This window comes from Muscardinus avellanarius, assembly GCF_963383645.1.
Source record: "Muscardinus avellanarius genome assembly, chromosome: X".
In the NCBI taxonomy this organism is placed as follows: Eukaryota; Metazoa; Chordata; class Mammalia; order Rodentia; family Gliridae; genus Muscardinus; species Muscardinus avellanarius.
The window spans coordinates 50,172,604-50,186,481 of NC_137792.1; the positions used below are offsets into that span (position 1 = coordinate 50,172,604).

Below are 13,878 nucleotides of genomic sequence, written 5' to 3' on the forward strand. Positions count from 1 at the left end.
TATATCTAAAGACAATATAAACAGAGTTAAAAGTTACTAATAGAATGGGAGAAAATATTTCCAAATGCTATATCTGAAGGTATATTAATATTCCAACTAGAAATCCTAAAAATTAACAACAATAAAGGCAAACAATACCCTTTAGAGATAGGTAAAAGACTAACATAAATAATGAATCTCCACAGATAACCAATCTTAGTTGTCTGTTGGATGGAAAATCTTGTTTCTCTGGTTCTGGTGTGTGTTACCTATTTCTTCTTTGTAGTTAATCTCTTTGAGTATTTTCTCTAGCGCTGGTTTTGAAGACATAAATTTTTTCAGTTTCTGTTTGTCATGGAAGCTTCTTATTTCTCCATCTAATTTGATAGAAAGTTTTGCTGGGTAGGAAATTTTTGGCTGGAAGTTGTTTTCTTTCAGAGTTTGGAATATGTTACTCCAAGCCCTTCCGGCTCTCATGACTTGGTTTGGGAAGTCTGGAGTGATTCTAATTGGTTTGCCTCTGAATGTCACTTGGCCCTTTGTTTTTGTTGCCTTTAAGATTCTCTGCTTGGCTTCCACATTGGTCATTTTGACAATTATGTGGCATGGGGATCCTCTTCTCCGATCCTGTCTAAAGGGAGTTCTATACGTTTCCTGGACCTGTGTATCGACCTCTTGGTCTATGTCTGGAAAATTTTCTGCTATTACTTCCTTGAAGAGATTGTTGATCCCTTTGGTTTCACTTTCTTTTCCCTCCTCTATTCCAATTATTCTTAGGTTAGCTCTCTTAAAATGGGCCCATATTTCTTCAATGTCAGATTCCTGCTGTTGGATATTTTTTTCTAGATTAGAAACTATGCGTTCATTTTTGGAATTATCATCTTCTAAGAGCGAGATTCTGTTCTCCATGTGGTCTAATCGGTTGCTTGTACTTTGAATTGAGGCCTTTACTTCATTAATGGCATCCTTTATCTCTTTTTGGCTCTCTCTGAGTTCTTTTCGAAGCACCTCTATTATTTCTACAGTTATTTTCCTGATTTGATCTTCTAGAAATCTCTGATTTTCTGTTTTATCGGGTTCTGATGTTGTGGGGTTGTGGGCATTCATTGCTCCAGTGTTATTCCTCTTTGCCATGATTTCTGATGTTTGTGCCTTCTCTGGGTTCTTCCCTTGGGTCACTATGACTTCACTTAAGGTGTTCTGGATCTCGAGTCTGTAGTATCTCAGACCCCACTACTCCTTTACTGGGTTGTATCACAGAGTCTCCAACCCAGATTGTCGGTAGAGGCTGCTTTAAACTATGGGGGGTGCCAGGTTGCACGTTCTCCTATGGTGTGATATCTCTGCCACCGCCACTTGCCCACTGGGTCAAGTCCCAGGGAGTACAGTACTGGGATTTCTCCTCTGTGGCCCGTAATTTGACTCACTGTTCTTGAGTACGCAGATGTAGCTGTACTGGACTCGGTGAATTCGCTGCTGCTGCTGCCGGTGGCAATATGGCACCGCTGCCACACCCTCGGCCGTGAGGCTGGCGTATTTTTTTTCTCTGGTTTTGAGTTCCACTCTGAGTCCCTGCAGCGTGTGCTGAGCTCAGCCACTGGTAGCTTTAGATGTTCTGTGCACCGAAAGATCCCTCCTGGCTGTTCCGCAGCGGCTCACCTCGGCTTGCTGTGGCTATCCGGTGAATTCGCCGCTGCAGCCAGCAGTATGGCGCTGCTGCCGCGTCTTCGGGCGTGAGTTCGGTGTATCTCCTCTGTGGCTCTGAGCTCTGTTCTCAGTCCGCTTTCTCTCTGGAGCCTGGTGATTTTTTTGTTTCTCTGGTGATGGTGTTTTCTGGCTATGAAAGGCGCTGATTTTGTGGTAATGGAGATTGGTTGTTAGCAGGGCTCTTAAGCCCCGCTTTTCTCGGTCGCCATCTTCCCGGAAGTCTCCAGAATCTACTTTCTGAAGAGAAGCTATGGACCTCTTCCTCTGGAGGGAAGAAAAAACTTATTGTCACTACATATTTGGGGTCCCAGCTGTTGCAAAAAGACATGTACCACTTTTTCATAGTAAAAAAAAAAAAAAAAGGAAGAAGGCCGGGCGTGGTGGCGCACACTTGTAATCCCCAAGCTTGGGAGGGGAGACAGGAGGATCGCGCGGGTTCGAGGTCAGCCATGCTGGCTTAAAGAGACCCTGTTTCCAGATAAATATATACATATATTTAAAAAAATAAAACAACACAGAGAGAGATAGGTCTCCGGGAGAGTAGCCTGGAGATAGAGGAGTCTCCAGAAACCTCAATACCACCAAAAAAAAGGAAAGATAAAAGGGAACATCTGTAGACAACCTGCCCATAGTAACAGAGACCAGAGCCCAATGCACAACAAGGCCAGTGCCGGTGACTCTGAGACCAGGATAGGAATCTACCGGGTGACTAGGCCGACGCCAAGGCCAGGGAGGCCCTGTTTACAGCCTGCAATGAGACAAAGCCGTTGCTTGGGCCTCCGAGGCCAGGATCAGAGCCTGCCAAGGGGTTAGGCCATTGCGGGGGCTAGCGAATCCAGGATGGGAGCCTGCCAGGAGGCAAGGCCGGGGCAGGAGCCTTCGAGGCCGGGATTGGAGCCTGCTGAGAGATTAAGCCAGTGCTGGGGCCAGCAAGGCCGGGACCGGGGCCTGCCATGAGGCAAGGCTGGTGCTGGGGCCTCCGAGGCCAAGATCGGAGCCTGCTGAAGGGTGAGGCTGATGCTGGTGCCAGTGAGGCCAGGATCGACTCTGCCATGAGGCAAGGCCAGTACTAGGGCCTCTGAGGCTGGGATCGGAGCCTGCCATGAGACAAGGCCAGAGCTGGGACCTCTGAGGCTGGGATCAGAGCCTGCCAAGGAGTCAGGCCAGTGCCGGGGCCAGTGAGACTAGAGTCGGGGCCTACTGTGAGGCACGGCTGGTGCTGGGGCCTCCGAGGCTGGGATTAGAGCCTGCCGAGGGGTGAGTCCAGAGCCAGGGCTAGTGTGGCCAGGATCAGAGCCTGCCGTGAGGCAAGGCTGGTGCTGGGGCCTCTGAGGCCAGGATCGGAGCCTGCCGAGGGGTGAGGCCGGAGCTGGGGTCAGCGAGGCCGGGATCAGGGCCTGCCATGAGGCAAGGCCGGTGCTTGAACCAGCGAGGCTGGGATCAGAGTCTGCTAGGTGGCCAGGCCAGCACCAGGGCCTTCAGGAGCAGGATCGAAACTTGCAATGCGGCAAACATAGAGAAACATACTGAAAATATGAAATTCAGATGCTTTCCCTAATATGCAAAAACTAGGAAGAAATGGGTAATAGGAGGAGATCTAGTTGAAGAAAGGACCCCATGGAAGAGCAATTAAGGTGACCAATCAAAGGGGATGGGATGGGGGAAAGTGGAATCTCTTCAAAACGCAGGATATATGTAAACAAATGAATCAATGTTAATTACCAAATCAAGCATGGGATCGAGGGAAGGGGAGGGAATGGGACAGGGAGGGGATAAGGGCTATTTGGATGATGTGTGCTTGTATACCCTCACAAATCATGTATTCTATTGTGATGTTTGACTACAATGCACTAATAAAAATATATTTAAAAAAAAGAAATCCCAATTCACTTTCTCCAACATCCCTTCTGCTCTGACTCAGCTAGAGGTTCTGGACAGTTTGTGAGGATTGAGGTCTGCAGTCTTTTAACTAATAACTCAATACTTGCCCCAATTTGCCAAATCAAATAGTTGATACAAGACTTTGGGAAGAATGAAAAATAAATTTTGTTGATTTGCTAGCAAATGGGCAAAAGTCAGTGCACATGGCCTTGAGACTAGTTCCCTGGAATTTCTGGCACCAGCTGTTCATTCCTGTGGTCAGTAAACTGTTAAGAATATTCTCCCTCTGTTACTTGTTAACAGGGAGAAAAGGAGAAGAAAAAACTAAGCTTATTTTCTAAAAAAGCCACCTGCTAGCTGAAATGCAAGGTCATAATTATCCAAGAAATGGATCCTACTACAATTTGAAATGTCACTGGATAGGGGTCTGAGGAAATTCTCCGGAAGGGAGAAAGGAACTTCAACTCAACCCTGGTAGGTTCTTGACTTATGCCACAGAAAGAATCTTTAGGGCATACCAAAAAGACACACACAAATTATTTAGAAAAGCAAAGAGATTTACTTAGGAAAGCAAGCAATAGAGCAAGATAAACACTCAAAAGGAGAAGGAATGCAAATGCTTAAGAGTGAGACATCTTTGGGGGGTCTCAGACTCTTCTATTTAATTTCTTTTTTGCGGTACTGGGGATGAAACCCAGGGGCATTCTATCTCCGAGCTATGCCCCAGCCCTGTTTTTATTCTTTATTTTGAAACCGGGTCTCACTGAGTTGCAGAGGGCCTCACTAAGTAGCTGAGGCTGTCCACGAATCGTGATCCTCCTGTCTCAGCCTCCCGAATGCTGGGATACAAGTGTGCGCCACCACACCTAGCTCAGACTCATCTATTTAAAAGAAACTTTGTAAATAGAGAATATGGGAAAGGAGGGGTTGACATCAACCTGATGAGCTGAATTCTCTTAGTCATGGAGCAGGGTGGGTCAGGGTGGTTCTTTCCATCTCCCCTAGGTTGAGATCATCCAGTCAATAGACAATGTTTGGACCCATATTATAAGCCTCCAACAATATCTTACCTTGGATTTACTTAGTCTAAGCAAAATGTATGGTATAAACTAGCAGGGTATGTAGACATTAATCATCTAGACTCATAGTAATCTAAGATTCAAGGGCTTACCTAGATGTAGTGGTGCACACCTATAATTCCAGTACGTAGGAGGCTGAGACAGAATTGCAGGTTCAAAGCCAACCTCAGTAACTTAGCAAGACTCTCAGCAACTGAGCAAGACTCTATTTCATTTTTTTTTTTTTTTGGTGGTACTGGAGTTCCTGTAAGCCTTTCTACCTCCGGGCTACACTCCCAGACCTATTTTACATTTTTTTATTTAGAAACAGGGTCTCTTAAGCCAGCACGGCTGGCTCCGAACCAGCGCAATCCTCCTGTTTCCGCCTCCCAAGTGCGGGGATTACAAGCATGCGCCACCACACCCGGCAACCCTATTTCAAAATTTAAAAAAAAAAAAAAGAATCTGGGCATGGTGGCACATGCTTGTAATCCCAGTACTTCGGAGGCTAAAACAGGAGAATCACAGGTTTGCAGCTGGCCTTAGCTACTTAGTGAGGTCCTCAGCAACTTAATGAGACCCTATTTCAAAATAAAATAGGGCTGAGGTGTAGCTCGAAGGTAGAATTGAATTCCCCTTATTTCAATCCCTAATACTGCAAAAATTAATAAATTAATTAACTTGGAGGTAGACTGCCCCTGGATTCGTTCCCTAGCACCCACCACACAAAAAGGAAAAAACAAAGATCCAAGGGCTTTTTGGTTTTGTTTTGTTTTGTTGCAATACTGGGGATGGACCCCAGGGGCATTCTACCTCTGAGCTACACACCCAGTCCTATTTTTTTATTCTTTATTTTGAAAGAGGGTCTCATTAAGTTGCGGAGGGCCTCACTAACTAGCCGGACCTGGCCCCAAACCTGCTATCCTCCTGTCTCAGCCTCTCAAATGCTGGGATTACAAGCGTGCACCACCACACTCAGCTAGATCCAAGGGCTTTTAAGAATTGAGGCCTAGAGGATCACAGACTTGAGGAATAAGTGTGTGTTCAAAGAGCTTCTTAGATTTAAAGTTCCAGTTTCTTTTCCCTTCCCTGTTAATCTCCTTTCTGCCTATCCATATTTCTTCTATCCTGTATCTGTCCAAAGGAATTGGGTGTTGTCCATTCAATGAGATTATTTATATGCCAATTCACTATGACTCGCTGTCACTGCTTTAGAATGTCTGAGAATTTGTGAAGGCAAAAGCCCCAGTTACTTAGGTCTCATTTGAGGTCTCCATTCCCCCTTTCAGGCCCCAAGTCAAAGTATTTCTGATACTAAAGCTACCTGCTGCAAAAGCCCCATAGCTTCCAACCCACACATTTTTCATGTGCAAGACAACATCACATCATGGAACTTTCCCCAAAGCCTGTTCCTTGAGTGCTTAGGACAATAAGGTTTCTTGGCTTCAGCCAAGAGGAGAGAGGGACCAGAGAGCAGGAAGGAAGAAGGTGAATATCGAAGGTCCACTTTGGAGTGTCAGGAGCCTCCCTAGAGTGGAGGCAGAGGCAGAAAAGAGTGCAATGATTCAAGGGAGGGTTGTATGTGATTTTAAGCTCAAATAGGCCTGTCTGTCTATAAGTGGATTGTTTGATCAAACAGCCCTGTCTGCTTATATGAAGATTGCATGTGATTATAAGCTCAAATAGTGCCTGTTTCCTGCTTTGAGGTGTGCAGAGGCTGCGTAGAAGGCCTTCTCGCTGCTGCTGCTGCTGCTGCTGCTGCTGCTGCTGCTGCTGCTGCCGCCACCTAGAACCTAGCACAGGTGCTAGCCCTCCAAGGAGTGCAAACTTCCTAGATATGACAATAGTTTTGGCTGATTATTACACAGACGGTTAGTCAACAGAGTAGTGTCATTCTCAAGGTTCAATACCTCTTTTTCTTCCTGTCACTCAATGAAGTTAACCACTTTGATAACTATGAGGTTATAGGTTAAAAATGGAGGTAGTGGTACAAGCCTGTAATCTCAGTACTTGGGAGGCTGAGACAAGAGGATCACACGTTGGAGACCAGACTCAGCAATTTAGTGAGACTCTGTTTTCAAACAACAAGTGAAATAGAGCTGGTGGGGTTGGGGGGAGCTCGGAAGTAAATGCCCCTGGGTTCAAGCCCCAGTACCACAATAAAAATTTAAAAAAAAATTTAAAAGGGCTAAGGGTTGCTGGGCCTTGTGACTCACACTTGTAATCCCCACGCTTGGGAGGCTGAGACAGGAGGGTCGCACAGGTTCGAAGCCAGCCTTGGCTACTGAGTGAGGCTCTCAGCAACTGAGTGAGACCCTGTTTCCAAGTAAAGTATAAAATAGGTCTAGGAGTATAGCATGGAGGTAGAAAAGCCCCTGAGTTCCACCCCCAGTACCACCAAAAAAAAAAAAAAAGGGCTGAGGGTTAAAAAGTAAAAAGCTGCCAGGCGTGGTGGCACACACTTGTAATCCCAGTGCTTGGGAGGCTGAGACAGGAGGATTGCACAGTTTTGAAACCAGCCTCAGCTACTTAGTGAGGCTCTCAGCATCTTAGTGAGACCCTGTTTCCAAATAAAGTATAAAATAGGTCTGGGAGTTTAGCCCAGAGGTAGAAAGCCTCTGGATTCCACCCCTAGTACCACCAAAACAAAAAAACAAAAAAAAAAACTTGGAGGTAGAATGCCCCTGGGTTCAAGCCCCTCTACTAAAAGGAGGGAGCTGGAGTGTCACTCAATAATAGAACACCCCTAAGTTCAATCTCTAATGCCAAAAGAAAATATACAGACCCTGAGAGCCCCACAGATCCCTGGTAGTTATTATTACATAACCACAGACTCTCAATAGGGCCGAGGGGGAGCTCTTAAGAAACCACCAGTCTCAGGCTCCATTGCTCACTTTTCACTTCTCTCTAGTAAGGCTTGACCACTGGATTTCACTGGACCAAAATTTTGTGTGTTTTCTTCCTCGCAAATCAGCCTGAGGCCTGTTTGCACAGTGGTCATTGCAACTGGGGGCTACAGTTTCACCAGATCTGTCTTAACACTGTCAACACCTGTAGTGTATCCAAGGTTTACAAATAAAACAATAGCCATTAGGGTCTGGGTTGAGCTATGTGACCTGGAGAAGGCAGTCCCCTCGGTGCGTAGATCCCAGTGCGGCCTCCTTCCTGACCTCTCCTAGGACTTTCCAAGTCCTGTCTTCATTGCTATTTAATGCAACTTACAGCCCGCAGCATCTCCTCTAAGGACACTCCCTTCCTAACAGGCATCAGCAATACTTCGGAGGGCTGTTCCCCGTGGCTTGTACAGGCTGGAAAGCCACCATCCGGCTGGCCTCTGGGAAGCTGTGCTGCCAGGTCCAGGCCACTCAGCTCTGCAACAGCAGAACTTCTGTAACAACAGAATCTCCACCAGGGTCTTTCCCTGAGTTTACACCTAAGGCATCCATCTGGCCCTCCCAGGTCACCGTCGGCCTCTTCTCTCAGGTGGGCAATGACACAAAGAAGGAGCAGGGACAAACCTCAGAAGCCTTCACAGGCAACTCGTTGCTCTGCGCCCTGCTACGGGATGTGCTTTGGACCAGGAAAGCAATAAGAAAGACCAGCAAACTGCTTCAATGGCCAAGTAAAATGAGAATGATTGAATGAGCATTCCTTTTGACATTATTTTGTTCCCTTTTGTCTACACAGCATTAGTATGTACATGTTTTTAATATTTAATTTTTAATTAATTATAATTGATTAACTTGTAGTGCAACCATACTATGCAATGTATCCGTTAAAAAGAATGAAATCAACAAATCTGTGCTGATTGAAAAACTCTCTCAGACATACTCTTAAGTAACGTAGTACTAGAACATGGGCAGTCAGTATGTATACTATAACCCTATTTAATAGTGTAATGTGTGGGTGTGGTGTGTATATATACATGTGTGCATGTGTGTGTGAGTGTATGTGCATGAGTGTGTGTATAAATGTATTTGCATAGATGTATGAGGGTTGTGAGTGTGTCTATATGTGTATATATGAGTGTGTACATATGTATGTGTAGCATGAGTGTGTGTTTATATGCACAAAACAAAACTGGGAAGGAAATCCCCCTCGTAGCAAAGAATGACTCTCTCTGGCCAGGTGTGTGGTGGCAGACACCTGTAATCACAGTACTTGGAAGGCTGAGACAGGAGGATTACAGGTTTGAGGTCAGCCTCACTGACTCAGCGAGGCTCTCAATGACTTAGTGAGACCCTATTTGTTTCAAAACAAAAATAAAATTGGACTAGGGATGTAGTTCAGAAGTAAAATGCCCCTGAGTTCAATCTCTGTCACCACAAAAAATTTTGAAAAACAAAATGTAGGGGATAGACTGAAGGAATAGAAATGTTCACATTGATTTTATTTCTTCTTTCTTTCTTTCTTTCTTTCTTTCTTTCTTTCTCTCTTTCTTTCTTTCTTTCTTTATGTGTTGTGCCAGGGATTGAACTAAAGGGCATTCTACCTCTGAGCTACATCCTTAACCCTATTTTTTTCTTTTTTTTTAAATAGGGTCTCACTAGGTTGATGAGAGTCTCACTACCTGGTTTCACTTCTTTTTAAGTGTTCATATCATATGTGGCTTTACTTTCATTTTTGTGCTTTCAAATATTCTCAAAATTTAGAGCAAGGAGGAACTGAAGATTCCTGCAGTCTGGGAAGCAAATCAGCCGAAGGTGTGGCTCGTCCCATCACCCCTTACCTCTCCTAGCTCTGCTCGATTCATCCCTGCCCTGCAACATAGAGCAGCCCTTTGCCTTCTGCTCTTCTCACTCTGAGCCTGGCCTGGTACTAACTGTGGGAGATGCAGAAATGTGTAACAGGTATTAATTCAACCAACACTGATGGCTACTCCTAACATGTCCCAGCCATTGTTCAAGGTGCAAAGAAGACACCATTCTTGCCACCCTGGAATTCATAGACCGCTGAGGTCCACAGAGTAATGATCAGATACTTACAGGACTCATTGGTAAATAAGATGCTTGGGGAAGCTCACAGTGCAATGGGAATGTCAGGAAGGGACTAACCCAGCTGAGGGGGTAGAGGAGATATTGGGAAGGTGCTGACACATAAACCAGGGCCTCCGTATAATGAAGGGCACAGGCAAGGCAGCAGCTGCCTTGGATGATATGTCCTTCCTCTCTAGCATCCCTCTCTAGCATCCCATCCATAGCCTGACAGCTGCAGGGATCTTGGGAGTTTGGAAATGGTAGCAAAGAAAGCACGATATAGCTGAGGCACAAAGTCAAAAGTGTCTGAGATTAACTCACCATATCTTCCTCCCTACAGAGGTTCCCTACAGCAGTATCAACAATGCTGCAGGCACAGTCTCCATTTAAACCTGCATAGTACATGAGACTGACCCCCTACTCTCACCCTGGACAACTGCAAAATGTAGAAATGTAGAATAGCTATGACATTAGGTCCATAAAAAGTAACTTCAGCCGAACATGGTGACGCACGCTTGTAATCCCCGCGCTTGGGAGGCTGAGACAGGGGGATCGCAAAGGTTCAAAGCCAGCCTTAGCTACTTAGTGAGGCTCTCAGCAACTTAGTGAGACCCTGTGTCCAAATAAAATATAAATAGGTCTGGGAGTATAGCCCAGAGGTAGAAAGCCCCTGGGTTCCATCCCCAGTACCACAGAAAAAAAGTAACTTCATAGCCAGGCACTGTGGAGCACATCTGTAATTCCAGTACTTAGGAGGCTGAAACAGGAGGATCATAGGTTCAAGGTCAGCCTCAGCCACTCAGTGAGACTCTCAGCAACTTAGCAAGACCCTGTTTCCAAAGGACCAGGAGTGCCACTTGAAGGCTGAGCACTCCTGAGTTCAATTCCCAGTGCCAAATTGTTGCTGTTGTTGTTGTTATTATTATTATTGTGTGCGGTGCTGGGGATGGAACCCAGGGGCATTCTACCTCCGAGCTACACCCCCAGACCTAATTTTTATTCCTTATTTTTAAACAGAGTCTCACTAAGTTTCAGAAGGCCTCACTACAAGCATATGCCACTACACTCGGCTTGAAAGTTACTTTTTAAAAACACTTTTTGCCAGATGTGGTGGCACATGCTTTTAATCCCAGCATTTGGGAGGCAGCCTCAGCTACTTAGTGAGTCCCTTTGTAACTCAGTGAGACTCTGTTTCAAAATAAAGAATAAAAAATATGGCTGGGGTGTAGCTTGGAGGTAGAATGCCCCTGAGTTTCATCCCCAGTACCACTCAAAAAAGTAACTTTCATATTTAAAGTTCGTTTATCTCAGTTCATCTTTGGAATAACTCAACAGGTGAACTAAAGTGATCTCACACAAGCGATTCTTCATTCTCCATGAACAGAGGGTAGAATTGGAAAAGCTGATAGAATGAGAGCAAGGGCCAAGCCTGGACAACCTAGTTACATTCCCATCTGTGAAAAGGGCTCCTGGGTTTCCCACAGCTTGGAAAATTGCTAGAAAACTGTCCTTTCCAGCCCAGGAGTTCCACAAAGGAGAATACAAAATGGACCCATTGCAGAAAAACCATACTTTAAACTCCGAGTTCATTATCTTGGGTTTTGGGGATCTGGCTGAACTGAAAATCTTCTTTTTTGTACTCTTCCTGATCATGCATCTCATTACCCTAGCAGGGCACACAACTATTGTGCTCATCACTTTCATCGATGCCTGCCTCCAGACCCCCATGTATTTCTTCCTCCGGAACCTGTCCATCATCGAAATCTGCTATATACTAGTTATTGTCCCCAACATGCTAGCCAATTTCCTGTCCAGAAAGCAGCGGATGCCCTTCCTGGGCTGTGCCCTACAAATGCACCTCTTCATTGCCCTGGGTGGAGCAGAGTGTTTCCTTCTGGCCGCGATGGCCTATGACCGCTTCGTGGCCATCTGCAACCCTCTGCGCTATACACTCATCATCACCAGGGCTCTGTGTCTGCAGATGCTGGTTCTGGCATGCGTCAGTGGCTTTGCCCTCTCACTCACCCTTACCACCCTGATATTCCTCCTGCCCTTTTGTCAGTCCCATGACATCAACCATTTCTTCTGTGACATCCCAGCTGTGTTATTCCTGGCCTGCTCAGACACACGGACCAATGAGATCGCAGTCTTTCTTGTCTGCATGCTCATCCTGTTGATTCCCTTCTTACTGATCCTGCTCTCCTACGCTTTTATCATTGCTGCCATCCTCAGAATTCACTCAGCGGAGGGTAGGAGCAAAGCCTTCTCCACCTGTGCTGGCCACCTGCTGGTCTCACTTCTGCACTATGGCTGTGCAATATTCATTTATATTCGCCCCAAGTCCTGCTATACCCCAGAACAGGACAAAATTGTGTCCTTAATTTACACCAATGTAACCCCCATGCTCTACCCTATGATCTATAGTCTGAGGAACAAGGAGGTCAAGGGTGCCCTCAGAAGACTCCTGGACAGCCGCAACCAGTGAGGTAGTAGCCCCTTTGCAAGCATCCAGTCACCTCACTGCACACCTTTGTGGCCCACACCCCCATGGTCCTGAGAGCACCCAGAAATCTCTGCCCCCTTTTCTGTGGCCAGAAACATGCAACGAAGCCTAAGGTTTTCCAAGATGTTGTGCTACTACTGTGGATGTCATCTGGAGCACCGTCCAACAAGTGGACACCAGAAAGCCGAAAGTCATTTCTCTGGCAAAGACCAGGAGAGAGAGAAGTAGAAGGAGCTGCCAGATCCATAGTAGGTAAAGTGGAGAAGAGGAAAGGCAGAGCCAGCCGAGAAACTGAATTCCTGTGCCACCAGAAAGTGACCTAGAGATCCCTTGAGACATGGCAGTACTGGCATTAACAGGCATGTTGAATTCTGCCTCACCTCTGCTCCAGGGCCAGCTGGCTCCTCTTCATCCTTCGAATCTTAGCTAAAGGGCCACCTGTTCCCCAAAGCCCATGCAGATTGCCCCTCTCTGAGCCAACAGGCTGAAAGAGGCACCCCTCCTCTGTGACCGCATGTGCTTGTGCATCATCTCATGCCAGCATGGCTTGTTTATCTCTCTGACTGGACTGGAGGCTCCTTGAAGATGAATTTAATTTATTAAAATCTGCTACCCCATAACCTGGCATAGTAAAAATGCTCAATAAATGAACATTGGACTGAACCATGAGTCCCCATGAGCTTTGTCATAAGAATTTCTTCAGGTGCTATTGGAAATAAAACTTTTAAAATCCTATCTAGCTAGGACCTCAGTGATTCAGGGACAAAAATCAGGTGTAGTGATTGTGAGAAAGTGTTTGCTGATTCCACTCCCACCCCCACAGACACAGACTGGACTAAGTGCCTTGGGTCCCTGTGTTTCCTGCAGGAAGCGCTTCTAGAGTGTATGAGCACTGTGACTGTTCCAGGCACTGGGCTTAGCACCAGGTATACAGAAAAGTTTAAAACAAGGTCCCTGTCCTCAAGAAGCTCACGAATTAGCCTGAACTATTAGGCTTTAAAACAATTTACTCTAATACAATGACTTTTTTCATTCATAGAAAGGTCTGAATTATCCTCACCACAAAATCTAGGAACACCCACATGCTGTTAAAAGGGTCAAGAAGGATAGAGACTGGTACCTTGGTTGACACACTTAAACCAACATCAAGGTACTTTCCTCTGGACTTTATATTCAATAAAAAATAAATGTCCTGCCGGGCATTGTGGCACATGTTTGTAATACCAGCATTCAGGAGGCTGAGAAGGGAGGATTGTGGTTCTCAGTCTTAGCTACTTAGCAAGGCCCTTTGCAACTCAGTGAGACTTTGTTTCAAAAAATAAAAAAGACTAAATAATAGAGCTGGGAGTATATCTCGGAGGTTGAATGCCCCTGGGTTCCAGCCCCAGTACTGCAAAAATAAATAAATAAATAAATAAATAAATAAATAAATATCCTTATGGAACCAGGTGTGGTGGCACACACTTGTAATCCCAGCATTTGGAAGGCTGAGACAGGAGGATAGAGGTTCACGGACAGCCTCAGCTACTACTTAGTGAGGCCCTTTGCAACTCAGTGAGACCCTGTTTCAAAATAAAGAATAAAAATTAGGGCTGGGGTGTACCTCAGAGGTAGAATGTCCCTGGGTTCCATCCTTTGTACTGCAATAAATAAATAAATAAATAAATAAATAAATACCCTTATGGACTGAATTAAAATCATTCCTAAGTGAGGCATGGAACAAAACAAAAACATAAATATCAGGTGTTTCCAAGCCCACCTGCTTTCTTCAATT

At 45.5% G+C, this 13,878-nt stretch overlaps 1 protein-coding gene across 1 annotated transcript; it reads left to right on the forward strand.

Annotated features, from left to right (window-relative positions):
- Window positions 1-11,147: 11,147 nt before the first annotated feature.
- Window positions 11,148-12,086, forward strand: LOC308278894 (olfactory receptor 10V1-like; the record flags this gene model as incomplete). The annotated part of the gene is made up of 1 exon (XM_080718887.1): window positions 11,148-12,086. One exon carries the CDS (start codon window positions 11,148-11,150, stop codon window positions 12,084-12,086), a length of 939 nt encoding a protein of 312 aa, XP_080575013.1.
- Between the last annotated feature and the right edge of the window lie 1,792 nt (window positions 12,087-13,878).